This window comes from Pezoporus occidentalis, unplaced genomic scaffold, assembly GCF_034315485.1.
Source record: "Pezoporus occidentalis ecotype Australia unplaced genomic scaffold, CSIRO_AGI_Poc_V1 ctg160, whole genome shotgun sequence".
Classification (NCBI taxonomy): domain Eukaryota; kingdom Metazoa; phylum Chordata; class Aves; order Psittaciformes; family Psittacidae; genus Pezoporus; species Pezoporus occidentalis.
Genome location: NW_026913426.1, coordinates 811,162 through 835,416, shown reverse-complemented (window position 1 = coordinate 835,416; position 24,255 = coordinate 811,162). Strand labels below are relative to the sequence as shown.

The 24,255-nt window shown below is 37.7% G+C and overlaps 1 protein-coding gene across 7 annotated transcripts in view; it reads left to right on the top strand.

Moving 5' to 3' along the window:
• Positions 1 to 24,255, top strand: part of HELZ (helicase with zinc finger) — an 87,777-nt gene that overhangs the window by 51,419 nt on the left and 12,103 nt on the right. For all 7 annotated transcript variants that reach the window (XM_062612624.1, XM_062612623.1, XM_062612620.1 and 4 more), the window contains 11 exons: positions 3,625 to 3,803; positions 5,311 to 5,429; positions 6,147 to 6,292; positions 7,800 to 7,947; positions 10,814 to 10,997; positions 11,967 to 12,195; positions 15,923 to 16,127; positions 20,325 to 20,376; positions 21,151 to 21,344; positions 23,371 to 23,581; positions 24,056 to 24,132. In XM_062612624.1, coding sequence (XP_062468608.1) covers positions 3,625 to 3,803; positions 5,311 to 5,429; positions 6,147 to 6,292; positions 7,800 to 7,947; positions 10,814 to 10,997; positions 11,967 to 12,195; positions 15,923 to 16,127; positions 20,325 to 20,376; positions 21,151 to 21,344; positions 23,371 to 23,581; positions 24,056 to 24,132 — 1,744 coding nt within the window. The remainder of the gene's footprint in view (positions 1 to 3,624; positions 3,804 to 5,310; positions 5,430 to 6,146; positions 6,293 to 7,799; positions 7,948 to 10,813; positions 10,998 to 11,966; positions 12,196 to 15,922; positions 16,128 to 20,324; positions 20,377 to 21,150; positions 21,345 to 23,370; positions 23,582 to 24,055; positions 24,133 to 24,255) is intronic.

Genomic DNA, 24,255 nt, shown 5'->3' with positions numbered 1-24,255 from the left:
TGCTGAAACTGGTGTTAATGCATCTTATCAAATGCTAGGCTGAAACGGAAAGAAATCGCTCTGCGGCCATTCGCTTGTTTTCTTGAAACTCTACCTTTTATCTTATGCCATTCTCAGAAGAGGATTGTTTTAAGGAGGTAACTGTCAGACAAGTTCTTCACATGTTTTCTGTATCCCTGGGAACATGCTTGTTTGTGAGAATGAGCCTGTCTTTGGAGGTAGAGCAAAAGAAATGGAAGAGGGAAATCAGGTGCTTTTCAAGTTTTCTTTAGACTTTTTGGGTCTACTTAGAGATTTTGGGGGGTTTTAATAGTCTTTTAACAGAGGCATAAAATCAAACTGCTGGATTCTTGCTCCTCTGAGCTTCTGTGTTCTTTTTGCTTGAGGGATTTCAGGTGAGAAATAAGTGCACAAAAATCTAAGGAGCTGGGATTGGAGTTTTTCCAAGAAGAGTTCTCTGGAGCACAGCCTGAAGGGAGAATCCTGGTATTTATATCAAGAGCTGGGAGGAATTGTGTTACCCAGTTCAGAACAGGGAAAAAAGTTTTGAAGAACTTTTAATTTAGTCCCTGTTCATTCTTGTAAGGAGACATGAGAAGCAGAAGTTGCTTTTGTAGGACAGGAGTGACATGAAACTCTTGTTTAGCCTCCGTCAGAGGTTCTGATTCTAGGTTCCTGCTTTGCTAACTTACAGAGCTGTATTTTAAGTGATTTAGGAGCAATCCCAGCCTGAAACATGAACAAGGACATGATTGTGAATCTAAATTACTGATCTAAGGTCACTACTTTTGCAAATAGTCTGTTGTACAAATTGATACTTTGATGATAGAACTTTACCAATAGGAGCAAAATAGGAAATACTGGGAAATACTCGATTTCACTAACGTTTAGTAGAAATACTAGGGCAAATTGACGTAATGGCTGGAAAGTTGGTGGACAAATAGGTTAGCTGCCAGGTTGTCCCATTCTTTGACTCATTGGCTAGAGACCCACAGAAATGAAGGCTTTTGTTGTAGATATCCAGATGCCACATTTAGAAATAAAGGTGGTATGAATTTACGTGCGAGATTCAGGTTCTGCGCGTGTTAACTGAGTATTAGGAGTACAGTAGATATATTCAGTACTTTTGTTTGCAGAGGATTGAGTCCCTAAGCTATAATCATCTTGATTTCCAATAGTAACTTCCCTGCCTGTGGTTTGGGTAAACCTTAGCCTCCAAAGTTTTATCTTCCCCAGAACTGAAGTCTTGATGTGAGGCGCGTGATGTGAGAAAGTGCACACTCACGTGAGCTATGGCTGGGTTTTGGTTTTGTAGCTGCAGTTTTTGCTTATTTGGTTAGTAACTACTAAATAAATGGTAACTGCTAATGCTGGACTGTGCTGGCATTCAGGTACTTTGCTGATGCAGGTATTAATATCAGAAGATTGGTTGCTTGTTTAATCAGAAGTTAAGGGTACGTTGCAGGGAGAAATGTTCTGGTTTGTGATAAGCTGGTAAAATCCAGTAATAGGTTCCTCTAACATCAAGAAAGAAGAAATCTTAATAATGAAATTACAGGAGACTTTGTTAGACCAAATTGCACCTGAGAAAGCAATCCCTTGTTCAGTGTGGCTTACTTATAGCCCGACATTTTCGAAGCAGTCACATCTGTCAGGTGTTTTTGTGCCGGGGTGAATAATAGCTCTGGGATACCTTTTTGATCTGACATCAAAATAAAAGAAATTAATGGGTAAGCAGCAATGCAGTTTGAAATGCTGTCAGCCAATCTGTGAGTCACACATAGTTGAATTTTGGTAATAAAAGACATTGCATGGTATAATAATGTCTAATAACCATAATATTTTGCATTTCAATAGCAGCTTTCATCCAAGAATCTCAAAGTGCTTTACAAATATAAACTCACAATAAACTCATTAATCCTCACAGTGCTCCTGTGAGAGGGTAGGTAAGTATTGCCCTCAGTTAAGACTGAGAAATGGAATCATATGAAAGCTGGTTGAAGGCTGGGATAAATAGAGCAGGGTTATTTTGCTCCTGCTACCTATTAGGCTGTGTTGTTATGTTTATGTAATAACAGTCTATCAAATAAGGCCTAGCAGTTCAGTGGCTGATAAGGAATAACCTTAGAAGGTGCTTGTTCTAGGAATGTCTCAGGAGTGTGGTGTTTGCTCCCTCACTGAGCCCAGGCTTAACTAGAGTTAGCTTTGGTCGCAAAGTGTCAATTTTGGTTGATTTTGCTGTCAAATTAAAAAGCCCTTCAGAATATGCAGGGGCCTTTGCACCTCTCTGCATTTCATTTTGTTCTTATTGTTCAGAATGCACATTGTATTTTCACAAGCCAAACTTATAATAATCCTAATAATTGTTTCTCTCGCGTTGTATGGAACTGAGCTGTAATTTGCAAACGTGGGTGGACACGTGAAATCCAAACTCCAGCCAGTGCAGTGCATTTAGGTCCATAATTACACTTTTCCAAATACTTGATTAAGAATTTGGAATTTGAAATAGTGGAGGTGAAAATAAACAATGAATAGATAAACCAAACAGCATTAAGTCCCTTATTTAGAAGTGAAATTAGTTTAAGTAATAGCATCTTAATTTGATTTAGAATTCAATAACTTTAATTCTTTGTATTAATATTTCTACAGTAGGTTCTTGTAGTTTAAACGTTCTGCTTTAGATACAGTTCCTACTAGACAGAGATTATGTTCTTGAGGAGCACCCCATAGAGAAGCCCTTTGAAATCTTTATCCAGATCCTCTGCTGGTGGGCTTTAGCATATTCCTGTATCCCTCTGTGGAGTTACTTCTACTCCATTTTCTAGGGCATAGCCTTTTTGTCTTCCTTGTTCCTCTTCCATTTATCTAGACTGGCTGTAACATTTCATCACTTTTTAAGAAGTATTCATCATTGTTCTCATGATATGGTGATTAAAATTATCTTGTGTCATGGAAAGATTAAGTCCAGTGCTTTGCTGGCAATGTCCAGATAATCTTAGACTCCAGCCATCCTTTTTGGCACTGTTTTCTCATTCTTTTATAGAGTGCATTGCAATTATGCCCCTGTGTGATGGGCCACGATGAATTTACTTGCATACAGAATGAATATACTGTTTGCTTCTTAGATCTCAGAAGACATTTACTGTGTGTAAAAGGAAGTACAGGATTTTATTAATGTCTTTTGAATTGTTTTTTTTTTAAGATCCTATGGCTGCAGTTGCTGAAATGTGGAGAGCACTGCAGCTCTGGCAGGTCCAAGACTATGGGCTGTATTTATATTTCAGCTGAGGACATACTTCTTTACAATGAGTTTATTGACAGCTTAAAATGAAATAGACGTTGATGTGAATGTTGCAGAACTTAAATGTATGAAGAATTTACAAATTTCCATATCTGAATTAATCCTTGGTAGCTCTTCATGTAAGTGGTATTGCACTGCAGCAAATAATGGAAGCTAAATCCAAGGCATTTAACATATTTTCGCATGTTATTCTGCATAGTTGTGATGTTTTCCGTCCTGAAGATTACATTTAATTACCAGAAAACAGAATATTAGCATTTGAAATATTAGGCTGTCACCATGTTCAAATTGTATAGAAAATAAGTCCCCTTTTTCTTTTCTAGGGTATATTTCAGAAATCGCTGGGTAAAGACTGTCCACCCAGTTGTGCATCAGTACTGTTTGATTTCAAGCACACATTCCACCTTTCAGATGCCACAGAAAGAAGACATTCTAAAGCAACGAGTAGTAGTCGTTACTTTAAATACATCACAGTATCTATGTCAACTGGATCTTGAACCAGGTGAGATAACTTCTAAGCAAGAAGTGTCCATGCTCGAGAATTCTATTCCTCTTACCAGTGTCAGCTTGTTACATAATGTTAAAAAATAAACAGTGATCATCTTAAAATGTTCTTTTCTTTTAATGAATAAATGTTTATTACAATGCTAAAACTCTGGCATCAAACCAGCCGTTGGCTTATTCTGGTTTTTACCTGATTTAAAAATAAAGAAGCATGATCTGTGATCTGGTGTTTCTGAGATCCAAGATGGAGAGTTCTGTTTGAGATTCTGACTTTGAATATAATGCTCAGTAAGGTCATTACTCAGTGGAGCATGTAACCATATATACACACGGAGAGCTTGTCTTCTGAATTGTTTAGCTCTGCAAAGAACTCCTGCACATACAGACCCATGTGTTATTAATGTGATTCTTCCACGGTTGTTTCCTAAACTGAAATGTATTAGACTGGTTTTTGAGGGGCAGAGGCTCTTTAGGGTTCATTGTTTTCTTGATCTCCAAATGAAATCCATCTGCTTTTTGGAGAAGGTGGGATTTCCTTATAGAAGTTGTTATGCTTGGCTTTTTATGGCTGCATTTGTTGCAATAGAGAAAACTAATAACAGAGTTTATGGTAAATATTTTCAGGTCTTTAGATGGAAGTAAGTCCTTTGTCAATAAGCTGTGTACAGTCATTCCACAGTAATGTGTGTGCAGCTGCATGAAATACATGTTTTCCAAAGAAAATTGCTATGTTTCTATGTATATAATCTTAATTGGTTGGTACACTAAGTCCTCTAATACTTAGTTTTAAACCTTAATATAGAGCAGTGTATAAAACCACGTCTCTTCTATAGCTATCCTGAATTTACATTCCATAAAATATAAGTCTACTGTGGCCCAGGTTTTTTGAGTGCATGTTACCCAGTGCATAGGTTTCCCCCCCACCCAGCAAAACCTTTGGTCCATTATTATCATAAGATTGAATGTAAATTTTCCTTTAATTTCTGTTTTCTTTTTCTCCCTTTAAAGCCCCTTAAACCAGCAAAGTGCTCAGGTGTGTGTGCAAATTTAATGGGAAATTTAGTATATAAAATAGCGAATAGGACTGAAGTATATGAGGAAATCTGTTTCATTGTCATCTTCCAAAGCTCTTCACACCTTGTAGTGATGATTTTGGAGTTGAGAAACTTACTGAGGGAGGTCTGCCAAGAAACATTTCCTTTTGGTATAAGGGGAGCTCAGATAAAACAGCGATCTAACTTCATGTGTATCAGAAGAAAGAGGCAGAACTGTGGGCTACTGCTAATGTCACTGGCAATCAGTTGACCACTGGTTATTCGATGGGTTTGAGAATTGTTTGTGTGGTTTCTAGTACTTGCTAGAATTGTATAAAACACACTGGATTTTCTTCTAATTTTGGTTACCATCAGAATACAGAACTTCAAGTCCAGTTTCTTGTATGATTATCGCTGTTTATTTTATCATATTTCAAGTTCCATTTATTTGCTGATATCTCTGGTTTGCAGGTTTTTTTACACACATTCTGTTAGACGAAGCTGCACAAGCTATGGAGTGTGAAACTATTATGCCTCTAGCATTAGCTAATAAAAACACCAGAATTGTCTTGGCTGGAGACCATATGCAGGTAAGAGCTGTAGAACTGTTGAATGCCAAGTATATATATGTATGTATTTCTATTTATATACGTAAGTTAATCTGCTCTAAATTTCTGTGGTGTGTAACATAGACTCACAGTATTTCTCCAAAGTGAGAATATGCTGTTGTCTGCATTTTACAGTAAGGGAACTGAGGCAAAAAGTGAGTGAGTTGTCCAAAGTTACATAGGAAACCTGTGATAGAACAGACCTGGGCCCATTCAACCACTGATCTGCATGCAAATAAAATTTCTTTTTAGAGAGGGAGATGCATATGTTTTACCAGACATATAATAGATGGGGAAGCCAAGGAAAATCCAAGGGATGTTACTTCCATAAAGATATGAGGATAGTTACTATTACAGTCAGGATAAGAGTTTCTCCTACTCTTTATGACTGGTATTTCCTGTTGATATTTGCAAGAATTGTAGAACATGGAGAATATGTATTATGATTTAGGCGACCTTTTTTTACTAGAAGCATCATAATCTGGTAAGGATTTGAACAAGTAAGAAATAGGAAACCGAAGCTAACCAGTGCATTTATGTTACTGCGGTGTACCTAGCCATGTTATATGTCTTCCAACTATGAATGACAGTTAAAAGTAAGCTTTCTTTTTCTTGGTGCAAAATAGGCGTGTTGGGAGCATGAAATTCCAAGTCCACATACTTAGTTACATTTTCTTTATATGTGTGTGTCTATTACAGCTCAGTCCTTTTGTCTACAGTGAATTTGCCAGGGAGAGAAACCTTCATGTCTCATTGCTTGACCGGCTCTATGAGCACTACCCTGCAGAATTTCCATGCAGGATCTTGCTGTGTGAGAACTATCGCTCCCATGAAGCTATCATCAAGTAGGTGTGAACTTTTTCACTGTATCGTGTTCCTTTGACTGTGAGTGAACAAAGCAACTCTTGAGCCCAGCAGAGCTCAATAAAGAGAGACGCATTAAATGTTTCTGTAATGTAGTCAAAGTTGTTTGAAAGTTAATTACTAGAGTAATTTTTGTAACTAGGTTGAAATTCAGTCTCCTAGAACAGATGCCAGGGGTTCAATCAGTTCTATTACAAACCCCTCATTCAGGTGGGGATGCTTTGGCTGCAAGATGTGCATGCTAACCCAAAGAACAGTTAACTTCCCCCATGTAACTGTTAAGCAGTATGTTGTATAGGGTCTGTTTATCTTTGAACTGGTCTAGAACTGTAGAATTACTGGGGTGCATTATCTTGGAATGGTAAGCTGTGTGCACTGTAAGGATGTACAGCCATGAACAGAAAAAATAGGTCAAATTTTGGGCACTTTTCTGTCCTGTTGTCTTCTTTTATTACTTCTTTTAAGACATATTAATCAGTGGGTTTGCATTTTTATGCTATGGTAAACTAATGGCTTCTGGTGTAATGAGCTCATCCATGAGCTCTGCTGGAAAGAATAAGTGCAATCATGGGGAAAAATGCTAAAGTTGAAATCCTGGCTCAAATGTATACTGAGGAATGTTGTGTTGGTATCCAGTCATGCTAATTAGGTTATGACTGTGTTCAAAGCAGAAGCATTTAAGTGCTCTAGGGAATCAGAAGTGAGAATGTAACATATTTGGTTACAGCTTGATCTGTCTTCATTTTATGGACTTTGTCATTATGGACTGAGTGGTGCTAAATATTTTACACATTTCTTGATATTGTAAGTTCAAAATGAGAGAGGATCTGAAAAGGAAGGGATTGTTTCAGCTTTTAGTTAGAGATCACTTCCATGAAGTTTACCTCATGAAAATTTGCTTCAGCAGTTGGAGTTCAGACAGCGAGTTCCTAGAAAGATCCACTGTGTGAACACTGACTGCAGAAATACCACTGGGGCTAGTCAGCTGTCTAGTGGAAGTCCAGTGTGCCTAATTCCACTTGGAAGTGTTGCTGTGTGAAGTGGAACCTGCTAAATACTCCGATGGTGGTCCATTTAGGTGATTCTCAACTCTACTTTTTAATAAAGTGGAATTTACCCTGACAAATGGGACCATGGCATGCAAGACAGAAGTAAATGTAGGAAGATGGTTCATGTTGGACTCATTAATCATACCTACCTAAATAAAGAGACCAAGAGAAATAAAGGAAAGAACAAGCCATTAGTTTAGCCTGAAGTATTTTTTCTATTGAAGAAAACTTTCCTTGTAGAAAGACTGTTTTATTGTTTCGTGAGAACTCATAACTAAGAATTAATTTGCAGAAGAAATTGTTACGCAACTCAGTCCACAGAACAGTGGTATATTCTTCAGGTATATGTGATTGTATATATTTATCAGTGAGATGTGCATCTTTTATTAGTGAGCTCATATGTAGACTCCACATTTTATTCTGTTTTGTCTTGTTGCAGTTATACATCTGAACTTTTCTATGAAGGCAAATTGATGGCAAGTGGAAAGCAGCCAGCCCATAAAGATTTCTACCCTTTGACTTTCTTCACAGCACGTGGAGAAGATGTGCAAGAAAAAAATAGCACAGCTTTTTACAACAATGCAGAGGTAACTCTTCTTTGGCTTTATTCATGATTGTTTTCTTAAAGCTCCACTCCTCCCAGATATATTGGTTTATGCTCAGTGTAGGTGGAAGACATAAATTGTCCTCTCCTAGGAGAGGGGAACATGGAGCAGGCTAAACATGAAGGAGTGAACATTGCAATTGTAGTAAATATTTCCACTAATTTATCTTCTTTTTCTTTGCAAATTGTAAGCTGCATATAGTTCTCTCAGGCTCATTCTTCATCATGTCTTTCCTCATAATTTTTTGTGACATTCTGGTGGATGTATCTTAGCAACTGAGAGTAACTGCAATTTGAAGTGAAACTTAGATTTCTTTGTTGTAGAAATGTTCCCACTCAGAGTCCTCTGGAGTAACATTTCATATTTGCTTTAATATATTTAGGATCAGTGTCTAACCGATCATGTGCAAATAGGATTTATTTTTTTAGGTGAGAACTTATTCTCAGCATGTTTGTTTCACATAAATGTCTATGTATTCTTCAAAAATTACTTACATTCTTATTCCTTCCCTTGAATTAAACCCAACAAACCCCACAAAACCCGATAAGAAACAAGCACATGCACCTCAGCTCACCCCACCCTGACTTGGTAATACTTGTTGTAGTGGAAGATGCCTTTTTCCAGTCACCTCAAGTTAGGGGAGGATTGACTCAATTCCTTTTTTCCCCCCCAAAAAAAGATGTCTTAAGAAATATCCTTGACATTTAAAGAAAACCCAAGAAATACCATTAATTTTCTTAAATTGAGGAGGAATTATTACATAATTCAGGTTGCAGTTTAGCAGCAGTGTTTGTTATGAAGCACTGCAGAGCTGTCTGTTTCCCATTGTTGAACATGGTGCAGTTCATCTGATGCACAGTCTTAAACCTTTTTGTTGTTATGCTGCACTTGTTATGCATTCTTTGATGTATGAAAATATCCACTTAAATAAGAAGCTCCAATGACTTGTGGACGCATCAGTGCAAAAAACCTGAAGGCACCTGACTACTTTGATTAATCTACTTGGATTGCTTTGCCATTTAAACAAAAGTTGGGAAAACCCTAAAAATATCTTCAGTGGCCAAGTAACTGTCTGAAAGTTGTGAGTCATTAATAGCTACAGGCTGGAATGAAGGACAACAGCTGCTTAAACACCAACATGAAAAGCTGAAATTCAGATGATGAGAGAGATTTTTTGCCGTTTGACTCTTAATGGACATTTGCATTGGGGCATCTTATGGTTCATTGGTGTCTCTATTAAGTATTAATCTGGAAAATGTGCTTTCCCTTTTTGGTCTTAATTCTGCAATTTCCCTGTATGGTGCTATTTCTGAATACATAGCCAGAAGCTGTAGGCTTACAGGGAAGCTTGCCAAAATACCTGCAAAAGATAATTATATGTGTGCTACGTTTCTTACAGATACCAAAGTTTATTCGTATATCCTTTGTCAGTAGAACTAGCTTTTAAATGCAAGAATTTGTGTTGCAAAAAGTTATAGTCGGGGCTTGCTCAAAACCAGCCACGTATTTCACTGCCCTTTGAAAATCTGAAATGGTTCAAAATAAGCTATTAGACTTCTAAAGCATTAAGAGAGCTTTCTTTGCTGTAGTAGTTTTCTCCTGATATTCTTTTAATCCCTGAGTTTTTCAATAAACTGTTCCAGTTTCCATTAATTTTTTAAGGCTATATACATGAGAACCTGTGTCATACAGTCAGATCTTGGATGCTAAGAAGTCAGCATGAAACAAGAGACTTTAAGCAGTGAAGAACTACTGTGTTTTATATTATTGTATATACCCATTGTGATTTATATCACTCTCCATGTTCCTCAAGTGTCGTAAAAGTCCCTAGAATTCCTGCTTGCTAATTTGAAGAAGAGGTAATGTAAAAGCTAAGAGCATTAAATATCCCTTTAATTCCCCCAGATAACTGGGTGACTCAGGAAGAGAAGAAAGTTAAGAATACTTAAGGTTCTTGTAGGAAAGATTCTCTGCCTTGCGTCCTTTAAAAGGCTGAGCTTGCATTTGTAATGCTATAGGAAAACTGCATTCATCAGTTCTTCTGCTTTAGATAACTGGATAAGTATTTATTGACTATATTGAGATTTTTTGAATGACACAGTAATGTTTAAAAAACACAATATCAATAAATAAATTTAAAAAGGAGCCACAACCCATCCATCAAGTTGTTCACAACTGCCATCCATAGTGCAGTATCTCTGCTTAGTGTGTTTAAACAGAAGCTGCTATGCCTGGTGCTTTTTGGCAGGAGGTTACTTTGAGCCTCTCCCCTCGCAGGAGGTGGTTTTCAGTTTTTATTACTCATTAGTCTCCCCAGGTAGCACACTTAATAGTATTTAATAGAGACAAATTAGCAGTTGATGAATAATCTGAAATTCCTGATGGTATCCTTTGGAATGGGAAGCAGTTGTGCTCTGGTGTATGTACTTGCTTTTTAGAGTTAACAAGCTCTGATATACCATATATAAAACCCAGTATAAAAATAAACTCTACTTAGGCAGTTTATTTACATCTGGAAATCAGGGGAAGTATGATAAGAAATGTCCATTTTCTTAAGAAAAACATAAGCATGAAAATGAAAATAATATAATTTCCCAGCTTGTACTTTAAAGGTGACATTTTGTGGTCAAACTCTTACTTCAAGATTAAAAAGGGGCACTATATAGTAAATACATTGTTTTAATACATGATACTTCAGAGTATCATTAAGATGCAATATTGCTGCTTGTTCAGGAAGGCTGCGTAATACTGCGTCATGTTCTAGAGCTTTAAAATTCGTATTATCTTGCCATGTCAAAGAACAATCTTCAGTGGAGCGTGCTTTTAAGAATTCTGACTTTCTTTTAAGGTGTTTGAAGTAGTGGAGCGTGTTGAAGAATTAAGAAGAAAATGGCCTGTTGCCTGGGGCAAGTTGGATGATGGCAGTATAGGTGTTGTAACGCCTTATGCTGATCAAGTGTTCAGAATTCGGGCTGAACTACGGAAAAAAAGACTGTCTGATGTCAGTGTGGAGAGAGTGCTAAACGTTCAGGGTAAGTAATAGTTGTGTGTCTCGAAGATATGCTAAGGAAGTGAGAAATGTGACTGGTGAAGCTAAGGAAGATGAACTGAAATCCTCTTTAAAACGATAAGAACAAAAGGAGAGCTGTGATATAGCCCATAAACCCCAATGTATCAAAGTGAAACTGGCAAGTGTGCTGATTAGATGTTATTCCAACACTGAATATCAAAGCAATAAACACCTGGATGTGAGAATTATCTTTCTTCAAAACTTAAGTTCGAGCTTAGGTAAAAAAAATAAATGGATTGGGTGAAATATGTGAAAGCTTTTATCCCAGTGGGAAAAACAGAGCTCCAAATAAAATTGGGAGAAGGCTTTAGCCTCAAAATGTTGTACTGATTTTTATTTTTTTTTTTCATTTGTGACTGTAAAAAGAGGTCCCACATATTTTGGTATTTGTTCCTGGAATCACATGGATAGCAAGAATTTTGTGTAGGCATAGCCTGTTGCTAGGTTGCACTTTTAGTCAGTAATAAACAAAGGAAGATAATCAAGTGACTGAGTGACAGCGAGTTGCTGTTGGGTGTTCTGTTGTTTCATGGTAGATATTTGTATGGTTGGGAAGTTCTTAAATATGAAACAAGAATGTCCAGAACTTTTTTTCAGGTAGAATAAATACGTCTAAGAGTTATAATTGTTTGACTGGCAACACTGTAAAGATAGTCAGCATTTCAGAAGGTTCTGGAATGATTAATATTAAGATGAAAAATAAGATTTTTAAAGGGAAAGCATTCTGGTAATAGAATATGCTATTTATAGTGCATCTTCTAAAATTTTTAAATCTTATTATTCTTGCATAAAGCTCTTCATGTGAAGGGTAGTTATGAGTTCTTCAGAGTATCTAGGTGTGAAGTCTGGCTGGTGAGTGCGATGCTCTGATTGTGTTACTAGCTGAAATAGCTGCTGTTATCTCAGGTATTTGTTTTTTGCTTCATTTTAGGAAAACAGTTCAGAGTCTTGTTTCTCAGTACAGTACGAACACGGCATACATGCAAACATAAGCAAACGCCAATTAAAAGGAAAGAGCAGTTACTGGAGGATTCAACAGAAGACTTGGATTATGGTTTTCTGTCCAATTACAAACTTCTCAACACTGCCATTACAAGAGCACAATCCTTAGTAGCTGTGGTGGGAGATCCTATTGCTTTATGTTCCATTGGAAGATGCAGGTACTTATACATGATCCTTAGTTCGTCGGGGATAAGGATACTGGAAAATGTGTTTGTGTTGGCTGATGGATTTAGTAAAATTATGGATGTTCTTTCAGGTGCCAAATAAGACACTCTGTATTTAAACCCTCAAAATAACTGCATTCCATCTAATATCCTCTATGGGTGGCCAAGTCTGGCTTTTTTTTGTAGGTTTTATTTTGTGCTTGTTATGTTCTGACCTTACCTTCTTATCCAGTGTCGTAGTGTCACCATGTGTAACAGCCTGCGGAGAAGAAGTGTGAGAGACCTATCACTTGCCCATTGATAAACTGCCCTTAATGTATTTGTAGTTCCTTTAATTTTTACTCGGCAGTAACAATTGAAAATGCTTCATTTTTTCTGTTTTTCAATACCTACTACAATTTTATATATAAATAAAATTAATATATAGAGTTAAAAATTAGGTGTAATGTAGTATTTTAAGATTGAATATGATGACAGTCATATGAAGGTAGGAGACTTGAAAACTGCTAATTACATTTTTATATGTCTTTATGACACCAGGAAAAACCCCATTAAGATTTGAATGAATTTGCTTTTTACAGACCTAAATGAAGAAATGTGAAAAATGTTAAGAGATGTGAACACTGATGTTAAGGATACCAAGTTCTTGTTTTTCAAAGGTTTCCTTTTCGATGGAGGAGCTGAAGTTTTGAGATGATTAGAGATAAACCCTGAGGCTTATTTCTCAAAGGGAGGAAACACTGCACTGACTACATTATTAAAATAAAGCTAAAAATACGTATTAGGCAGTTGTTACATCTATGTTGTGTTCTACTTTCCTGAGCAATGTTCTCCTACTGTATTGAAAATGGAGGTGGTTTTCAAGTATTAGAATTGAAAAACCCCAAATGAAAACCAAACCTTTGTTTACTGCATTTATGAACTCTAACCTGAATTTTAACCTCTTCTCTGTTAGAGACACATCAAGAGTATCCATACATTAATAAAGTGATCTTTAAATGACTACTGACGATTTACTGAAAGAGAAATGATGGTTGTGGTTTTATTTCCCTTTTCCCATTACCTGCTTGGGTTTTTTTAGACATACTTGTCTTATGTAACTAACTGATGAGAAAGCTCTGTGCCTCCCAAACACTTGATCCACAAATGATGAGCATCTGTTACAGTCTGCTGGTGCAGTCTCTAGTTCATTGGCTTTCTCTGCAGAGATGCATAATTTAGCTGTAGAGGCTGCCATGCTGTGCTGGCTTACTGCTTCCTCAGAAATTATTCTCAGTTGATAAATTTTGCTTCTCTTGCTGACACCGTGGTTCAGGTTGTGCAGTGTTGCCTAAGTCAGAGAGTTAGTTAATCCCTAGTTAATTCAGTTAGCACCTAGGACCGTTACTGGCTCTCCAACTATCTGTCTAAATACAGCTTTCGTTGGAGAATGTCTTGTCTCTCTAAACCCCAGTGAGGAAGATAATCTCTTGAATTTTCACATAAGCCTGAGTGTTGAGGTTTTAATTTAGATACCCAAAGGGGACCCGGTTTTCAAACGTGGGGGCTCAGCAATTTCTCCAAGTATGGCTCCTTCAAAATATCCAAAATAGGGCATGCAAAAGCGTATTAAATGAAAGTGTAGGCTATCAGCATGGTACATGTGTTACAGTGTTGGCACTTAGGGATTGAGTTTGCCTTTTGAAGGCCAGCAGCTGTTTATATATGTATAGCTGTTCCAAATTATGAAACAAAAAGATAATTAAGAAACAAGGAGGACTGGAGCTTTATTAAGATGTATCTCAAGTTTCCCTTTAATACACCATTGTCTTGTTTCACTGAATAATTGAACATTCACTCTTTGAAAATAGTGCTGGAGGGGCTCAGGCGTGCTGCTAGAAAGATGGTTCCTTTTTAGTACAACAGGAGTAGAGAAGTCTGCAAGAAGTGACATTTCGTTAGGAAAAGCAGACCTCAAAAAAAGTTTAGAGAGTACTTGAATTTTATAAATATTCTAATACCTGTCAAAATGAGTCAAGACTCTGTAATGATAGTTGTAGAGAGCTTTGTGAAGTATGCCCAGGGTAATCATTACGTTTCTGTGTGTTACAATGAGACTAGACAGGGCTGTTGTGGCAGACACTCCCTTTAAACTCCAGAGCGCACTGTAAGACAGAAGCAGCAGCGTTTTATTCTCTGTTCTTACACCCCAGTACAAGTGCTTCATGTGTAGAGAGACTGCTCAGGGCATTTTAAGCAAAAGTGGATGGGTCTCAGTGGATTTGTGGTTCTTGGCAGTAGGTTTGGTGACTGAATTGATTAATCAGAGGGAGTTCCATCATTAAAGCATCTTAGTGAAGTATTTCAGTTTGGTTTTTAATTCTCACTTAAAACCTTGCAAGATAGGTTTGCCTTACAGCACGATGCAGAAAAGAGCCATCTTGCATCCTGCGTTTTAAAACATCAATTCTTCTGTCTATACAATCGTGACAGAAGATGGGCTTTTAAGGAAAACCGTTTTGAATTCTTAACTACATCAGGAACATTATAGTATTCTTGCAAGAAAGACATTTATTACGTCCCACAAAGCCAGCTACTCAACAGGACGTGACACTGCTGTTAAAATCAGTGTGCAGCCGTCTCTTATTTTACAGGTTGTAGGAAATAACAGTGCTTGCTTATAGATCAGGCCTTATGATTGAAGGGTCACCTAGAATGAGTTATGGTCAAGCACAACTTTAAGAGAATTTTCTTTTTAATACTTTTTTTCAGTAATTTTTGTTATTGATGATTTTTGGGAAAGAAATCAGGTGTTTTTGGGGGTTTTTCTTGGTTTTCTTAAGTAACATCTTCAGACCCTATTTAAATATCTTTTAGGCTTAAGTAACTTCCCTCACAAAGTTTGAGGTTAAAAAAAATCAAAAGCATTATAAGTATAAAGTTTTTGTATAAATCCCGCTGCAGTTGTTAAAAATATAAAGACTTTTATAAGCAATAGAATGTCATGAGAAAGCAGAAGGAGGCAGGTAGGAGTGTTCTTTTATTACCTGGTTTGAAAACCACTCCACCCTCCACAAAGTTGGATACAGACGTAGAGATAACCATGTGTCTTTTGGTGGTTGAATTTCTGGCTTGAAATGTCTTCTATATGTAAAACTTGAGGATTTTGTTTGTTTTCCACCTGAGGATTTCCAAGACCCTCTGAGTACTCTTAATACATTAATCTTTACATGACTCTGAAGTGCTTTACAGCAGTAGTTTTCAGAGTATATCTCAACTTTGGTATTTGTGACATTGGAGTTGAATGACCTGCCTAAATTCAGAGAATCATTTTGGCATTTCTGGGAATGAGAATCTATATAATCCCTGTGACTCTTTGAGCCTTGATAGATTCCATAAATCACACGCTTTGCAGAATTTTAAGCATCGTGTTTTCTGCCTTTGGTTTTCTAGGAGAAAAGTCTAAGTTAGACCTGTCCGTGCTATTAATCGTATATGTGATACACACACACCCAGTGCTGCGATCTGATATGCATGTCCAGATCCAAATGTCCATTTTAAATGACTGGGGAGCTTTGCCTAATGCTGTGGGGTTCAGATGTGTGGATCAGGTTGCTTGGTGTATAAAATGAGCATACATGAGAAATAAAAATGCCACATAGTTATATTAAATCTGTTTCAATTTTAACAGCAGCCATCGAGTCTTACTCCTTTTTGTTGTTTCTAAAAATTGTTTCCATAGGAAATTTTGGGAAAGGTTTATTGCCCTGTGTCACGAGAATGAAAGTCTCCACGGTATCACATTTGAACAGATCAAAGCTCAGCTGGAAGCTTTGGAGTTAAAGAAAACTTACGTGTTGAACCCACTGGCTCCTGAGTTTATCCCGCGAGCTCTTCGGCATCAGCATTCAGCCAATACCACCAAACAGCAGCAGTCACCACCCAAGGTAAGGTTTTATTGATGATGAATTTTGTCCGAAAGTGGAAGTGAATGTGGAAATGCCTTTTGAGAAATGATAGAAAAGGTTTATGGAACAAGCTGTTTGTTTTACACTGGCATCAATACAATCACATATGAATGCCTGTCCCAGGGGGATCCATAGCATTTGCAAGTGAAAGCTCTAGGCTTGCATTTATAACATAGTATTTAGCAATATAGCTTGGGATTGTCCAAGCCTGGTTTCTTTACTGAAACGTATCCCTTGGGTCACTCTGGCATGTTCATTGCCTGTTGTAATGACCCTGACAAACTTCAGTCGTGGATCTTGGTCTCAGTGTTCAGAGAAGTCGAATGAAACCCTCTGAGCCAGAAACAATCTCTATCTCATGCGGCTTGTGCTCTGCCTGTACCCTGACAAGCAGTAGGTTGATATAGACCTCGACAAGGTGTATAAGGAAACAACAAATTGACAGCCAAAAGTGATTTGATTTAATCTAGAAAAATCACATTTAAAATTTAGGGACTTCTGTAAGATAATTATTGGATTTAATTGAATGTATGTTTTAAAAGAGTGGATTGCATAGATTAACTCACGATAATGTCCTTCAGAAGAGCAGATTTTATTAGCATCAAGAAGGCAGAGAGCTTAAATTACCTGGTTTTGTAAAAGCAGGTAAAGAAGCAATGAAAATACATAGCTTCCTTAAGATGATGAAGGACACTACATGTTGGAGCTTTTTGGGGGGTTGATATATTGGTAATTAATTCTATTTTAACGGTTCTTTGCAATTTAGTTCAAAATCATTTGAGTTACAATTCAATTAATTTTGGTTTAGAAATGCAACTAAAATGCAGGGTGTCAGCCTTGTGATGTATTCTGTTGTACAAGAAGGAAGGAACCTATGTATTTTCCATAGCTTTGCATTTTTTGTTGCAGGCTGTATCATTTAAGTGACATTTTACAACAGCATTTTGAGCTTAAACAGTACAAAAATGAAAGCTTTCCCTTTGGCAGTCTTTCCCAAAAGAGGGCTTGTAAGTGAGAACATTTGGTTTTCTTCATCAAGATGCATTTCTTTCTGAAACAAACACCAGATTTCTAAAGCATCCAGTCATGTGTCAAAACAGTAGGCTTACAGAAAATGGAAATTAAAGCATTGTCTTGAAAAAGCCAGTGCTGCACTCCCATTTTTCATGAGTGCTTCAGCTTTGAGTGCATTTTCTTTAATAATAAAGCATCAGTATTTATATTTTTTGGTTCCTAAATGAAAGAGAAGTATTTGAAAATACAGGTATAGTACATTAAAAATAAAGGGGGAAGTGAGAGGCTTGTGAATAGACTGCTCTTTATTTTTCTTCTGGTTTGTTAGTAAACTAAGAACTTGAGCAGAAGAAGTCAAAAGAGACGCTTTCAAACTGCCAGCCCTATGTTTTCAGTCTAAAATCTTAAGTACTTTAACCATCTATATAGTAATTATCGTAAAATCCCTTCCTTCTGAATACAGTTTTCAGCTAGCATGTGCAGTAACAGAAGTAAAGCAAGCAGGTAATGCTCAATATTTCATACACAGAAAATGGCTGTGATAAGAAATACATTTCCCTTTGCTCAAGTTCTAAAAGCAGATGGTTAGCTTTGCTTATTTTAGACCTCCTAAGTACAATATTTAACATTAAAAGCTGAAAAATTAAAACCTAGTGCTGGTGTATTTTCTAGTGAAAAAATGACAACAGCCCCCACCCAGTCACAGTGCTTTGTGGTGTATGGACGTCCGTGCAGTGAAAAGGATTTTGTCAAAACAGCACCTTCTTACTCATCAGAATTACTCTTGGATTTATGTAGAATCACAGAAGCACAGCCTGGTGTGGGTTGGACCAGCTGAACGGGTCTAGCTGGTTGAACCAGATGACCTTAAAGCTCCTCCAGCTCCAGCCCCTGCCACGGCCAGGGACCCCTTCCACTAGAGCAGCTTGCTCCAAGCCCCTGTGTCCAACCTGGCCTTGAGCACTGCCAGGGATGGGGCAGCCACATCTTCTCTGGGCACCCTGTGCCAGCTCCCCAGCACCCTCATAGGGAAGAGCTTCCTAATTTCTAATCTTAATCTCCCCTCTTTAATGTAAGGACATGAAAAGCCTCTTTGCTATTTATTTTTTAAATAAGAAAGAAACTTTCAATCCTGTCTCTGAGCACACAGCTGGTTTGGAGCTGGATACCTGTGGGCTGCTGTGCTTCGTGGCAGCCCTGTCTGTCAGGGCATCTGCCTTTACCTGTGTTAGTGTGGCTTGGCTGGGGGTGGAGGAAGCATGGAAGGAGAAGCAGTTGGATAGGCACAGCCTTTATTAAAGGTGATGTTGTGGAAACAAAGTTTTGTGAACTCGGAGCTTCCCGCAGGGCAGTTAGTGTGCACTGAATTAGGCTCTGAATTTTATAGCACTATCTCTGCTCCAGCTTTCTGGTCTGAATTGAGGCACTTAATCAGGATGAAGCATCATCCTGAACGTTTTATACGCGCAGTGAGGACCACAGGTCTCATTAAGTCTGGAGAATAGTCTCGTCTCTTGTTGACTAGAGAAGGGGTCCTAGGAGTCACAGGGCTGTTGACTGCCTGAAGTCACCTGAATCTTGGTCTGAGTGTGCCTTAAGTGCCTCCATGTAATGTGGATTTTTATACTCTGAAGGTGGAACAAGTTTTTAGAGGAACCTCACTGTATCTTTGTTTGGAGAGCACTCCAGTGCTCTCAGTTGCCATCAGTTAAAGTGTAGGTTTAGGTATTTTGTAGATGGGTGGAGAAATGAACCTTGGTGTGGGAATCTTTGAGAAATTATAATGGTTAAGTTAATAATAGACTGCTAGAGTCATTAAGTCATCAAAACTATGTAAGTAAAAGACAAAGCCAGCACCTTCCCCAATTTACAGATGACCCCAGTTGACTTACATTCACCAGTCTGTGATACTGTTACATGCTGAAGCTTCTGTTCAACAGGACAGCTGTTCTTAAGAATTCATGTAATTATTTGCTGTTTCAGTTCTAAAAACATGGTGTCCGTGAAATACAAGTGTGGTAGGTAGAACAGAGATTCGTTAGACACACAAGTTGATGCTAACTGACTGCAGAACAGATCAAGAAATGCCTTGTACTAACCAAAAGTGATTAAGACTTGTCGCTCCCCTACATTTTTAGACTCTTACTCTCTTCAGTGAATAAACAGGTTTCTTTTGTTTAAGTACTGCAATGAAAAGCAATTATTAGTTTAGTTTTCAATAATTCGTTTTTAAAAGGAGAGGGGAATTCAGAGACCAGATCTTTCATCTGGTTTATGCATGAGTCAACATTGTCAAACAACCTGTCTTTGTACCCTGACTAATTTGCTCAGACTGCTGGAACACTGCCTAGACTTATCTCCTGAGCAAGAAAAGTTTTGCAGCATCAAAGGGGTTTTAGATTTATTTTACATTCATGAATGTACTTAGGTCCAGATTAAAGAAGTTCTTCCTATCCTGCAAAAGACTGAAGAGCATACTGCATTTGAATATGTGCTCACGGTTTATGAATGTTAACTAATTAGTTGGTGCTGTAAACTCACGGATATATAGGAGTTATAACTCAATTTTCTAACTTCCATTTCTAAGGACTTTACTATATGTGCTTTTGAGGGAGCAGTCACTGTGGGCCTGAAGTTCAGAAGCAGATACATGAAGGGTAGGGAGGCAATCTCTGTTGAGGCTGGGTGAGCAGTTGAATAAAACTGGTGGCAGCTACTTTGTCTCCAAGGTTCTTGAACAGAAACCTGGAGAAGAAAATGGAGCATGCTTCCAGTAAGAGCTGCATGAAAGAGGAATACTGAGGGTTATATTAGTGCTGGGTGCTGCTCCTAAAATAAGTGAGACAGCAGGAAATAAAATGGTGAGATAGGAAGCTCTAAAGCAGCTTGCTGTCACTCTCTGTGCATCTGAAAACAGCCCTTGGAGAAGGACTGGTAACGACTGACCCACTGGTTAATTGAGTTAGTGGGATTTAATGTCCAACACTGGGGATTCATAGTCTGGTGATGGAAGTGCTAGAGAATCGAATGTGTAAGACTAAAATGTTGGGCTAATATCTCCAACTCTGTTTTGTATTTTAATTATAATGTTCACTTGAAATAAAAAGCTTTGGTTTATGTAAGAATGCAGTGCATTACTATTATTGTTTTTTCCCTTTAAAGGGCAAGGTCCATCATCACAACCAGAATGACCATTTCCCACCTGATGGAATTGGTAAGAATCTGCTGTTACTGAAGGAGTTCCTCTGAGCTCACACTGATTTGGCTTCAGTGAAGTTGATAGTTATGTGACATAAATTGTGTATCTAGTCTTTTCTCACTTTGAAAGCCTTTTACTACTTGAGTGCATTTGGGGAACATTGGACTGTTAACTAGACATTAGGTATTTCAGAGGCTGTCCCTTTATAGGTGTTGTGCACGCTGACTTAAGAGCCTTAACACAGCATGGTTGTTGGCCTCTTAGGAATAGCTGTGTTTGAAATTCATCATGTAAAATACCGTACCAGTGTATTTGCACTAGAGGGGTTATGAAATTATATTGCATGCATTGTTTTATGAAGTACTTTGAACTTAAAATTGTGCTGTCATATATCCAGATATTACTGATCATACTTCTGTAGTGTAGCATGCGACAGCTTAATAATCTTGTTATTAATTGGAAAAAGTATTAATTTAAAGGAGGATGGTTCTAGTTCTTGATGCGGTGTTTAACAGCTACTCTGACTGTCGGTGTGTTTAATGGGATATTCTTTCACTGATGCAGTTACCAGATACTGTTTCTCTGTATTTTCTGCCTCTTCAAGTTTTTGAAATGGGATACAGGAATTGATTAATGCTTTCTCTTGGTGTACCAGACCTGTGCTGCTAGAGAGTTGCACACATGGTTTATAAAGATAGATGCTATTAGGATGAGAGAAGAAAGAAATAGTCTTCTTCATGTTCTGTTTTTGTATGTATATATATTTGTATTTTCTTTCTTTCTTTTCAGTTCAGCCCAATCCTTCTGTTCTAATCGGAAATCCTATCCGAGCATATACTCCTCCCCCTCCTCCTCTGGGACCTCACCCCAATCTGGGGAAATCTCCAAGTCCTGTTCAAAGGATAGATCCACACACTGGGACAAGTATTCTATATGTACCTGCTGTCTATGGAGGAAATATGGTCATGTCTGTGCCTTTGCCTGTAAGAATTCAGTTCCTGTTTTTTTCCCCCTCATTTATTGTATGTATGAAAATGAATGGCAAAATCACTTGATGAACATTTTGCAGGTTTCTTCAGCCCACAAATATGTGGGCTTAGCTTGGCTTTAGGAGTGACTATGCAGAGGATGAGGACTTAAAAACATTTCGTCCAAAAACAACTCCAGGCAGCCTAAAAGCAGTTTCTTGTCCATAGAATTTGGGGTGTTTTCTCAGTTCCAGGTTTAGGCACACCGGTGGAATCTGTCTCATCTGACTTGAGATACCTGCATCTAAGCAATCATTAATTGCTTAGCTCAGTTCTTAATCATCGGAGAGACACTGGTGATTCAGATGGAACTTGTTTCTCTTTATTGGCTTCATACAGTTTAAATTACCAGCTTTGGATGTCTGCAGTGCAAGGTGTCTGAAGTGATAAGAAAAATAAGCGTAGTGGGATGTTTTCCACTTCCAGAACCTCATAGTGAAGATCCCTAATCAGGTCTTTTAGCCTGCCTTTACGTATGGAATTTTGCATTACAAATAAAACTATCCCACTAGAATTTCCACAAGTTAAAGAAGCAGCCTCTGCTTTATTTCTAACCTTCACACATATTCCAGGAGGAAAATGGGGAGGAAAGAACAAAGGCTGCAGAAGGAATATTGTGGAGTATTATGTATGTGTCGTACACAACTCCTGAAGCCTGTGGGAAGGACATGGAACCCACACATGCAGACAGTGCTAAATGTTGGCATATGGTTAATTTGTTTTATTAATAATTATGAGTCCTCTATTATAATTCAGGTTATGGATGCTGTATAGAAGGCTTGCTGTAGGTTCTCTAGTTTCAGTTGCGTGTCTCAGGTCATTGGCAGCTATATATTTTCTTTGCTAGGTCAAGGGATTTCCCTTTTTCCTAGCTTATTAGAAGTCTGCATTTGATTGTTAAATCTAAATGCAATGAGAAGGCTAGCAGCTGTACCTTTGTCATGCTTGCTCACATTTTATTAATATCAAACCAAGGTAATTTAGAAAGCTCTGTCTTATTGTTCCAAGGTTAATATATTTTTTTTAATGTATTTCTAATCAAAAGAAATATATTAAAAAGTATTTTGAGCTCACCTTCCCTGAGGATGGATTTTTAAATAATGAAGTGGCTAGACCGAGGTACTAATGAGATAGTTACTGTTGAAAAGAAGCTTCTTGGAGATGATTTGAGATTGTACAGATGCAGCAGTAGCCTAAAGCTAAAGTTCAAAGTGCACATTTCAAGGGCAAATACTAATTTTCAAAGAAGAATTGCATGGAAGTTGTTACACTTAAAACAAGTAGGAACTGAAGTGAAATGTGTTTGTTCATGTGAGATAAAATGATCTCTTTGCTTTGTTTAAGGCAGTTTCCATATCCAAGGTAAAAACCTGAGGAGGTTGTCTGCTGTCATGAGTAAAGGATGCTTTTTCAGCCTGAGTGTTGATGATTGCTTTCCTTGCACTCTCCTCTTATTCATGTGTTTTCCTCCTTTTAATAAATTCCCCACAGAGTGAGGTTGAACTAATTTGATCCAGTGCTGTCTTCTTTTGCATTCCTTTTAGGAATAGCTTTTAAATTCTAAAATATCTTGACTATTTTACATGCTTTCAGGAGGTGAATTTTACTTCAAATATTTAGGAAGGTGATCTGTAATATATGTGTCACATAGTATAGACATTTTGGAGTGGCTGTGTCATTCTTGATGCTACCAGTAGCCCTGTTAACTTCACTAAGTGTCTGTGGGTGCAGAAACAAGAATGAGTGTTGATACACAGTGTTTTGCCCAGGGTAGTCTTCGAGAATCTTTGCTTTTTGCCCTTTGCTGCTGGGACTGCCCTAAGTGCTCTCCCTTTCCACACCATCTGTACTTGTGTGATTACATTAGTGTGCCAGGTCATCTGATGTATGGAAAACTGACCTATCAGTGTGCTTGTTACTTCATTTTGTATAGCATACCTTAACAGATTGCATTATTTTTCTTGTTCTTTTAATGATGTAGGTACCATGGACGGGGTATCAGGGTAGGTTTGCAGTTGACCCTCGAATCATTACTCATCAAGCAGCTATGGCATATAATATGAACCTGTTACAGGCACATGGGCGTGGGTCTCCTATACCTTATGGCCTGGGACATCATTCACCAGTTAACATAGGACAGCAGCAACAGCTTCAGCATCAAGACAAGGAGCAACATGAACAAAATCGAAACGGTTAGTTGTTGAAATTGCATTGCAAATTGGTTTTGGTTTGGGGGAGTCTGTGCTTTAAATGGGGTATTGTGGAAAGGGCGTTTTAAATTTCTTTCAAGTGACATTGAGGGATCTACAGAGTTAGGGAACCTGTGATTTGCCATTACAAATAGAATAACTAAGATACCGTGAGATTCAGAAGAGGAAGTAATCAAATTTGGGGGGTGGTGTTGAGGGTATAATTGGTCTGTCCCTGTTCTGCAATCCAGTAGTAACTACTTCTGATGTTGTTTACAATTAAGCTGGAAGAACTACTTAGTGATGATTAATGAACAAAGCACAGAGATTAAAGCAAAAGTGTTATTTGTGTAAATTGTATTAAATGTTTATGATGCTGTACAAATAAGTCCAAATTTTCCTGTGTCTGGGGAAAAAAAAGCAACACAAAATAATCAATTTTCCATTGAAACTAATTAATTTCTTGAATGTGTGTAGGTAAAAGTGAAAACACTGCTGGACCTGAAATCACTAAAATTCGAACACCTGAGAAGAAACCTGTAGAATCCAAGCAGGTGGGTTTGTCTTATTTGGGATTGTGGGGTTGGTTTGCTTGCTTTTTAATATTCTCTATTTTTAATGAATTTCTTCATTACTGACATGTTTTTGTTTGATTTATGTTAATGTGAATTTTCAAG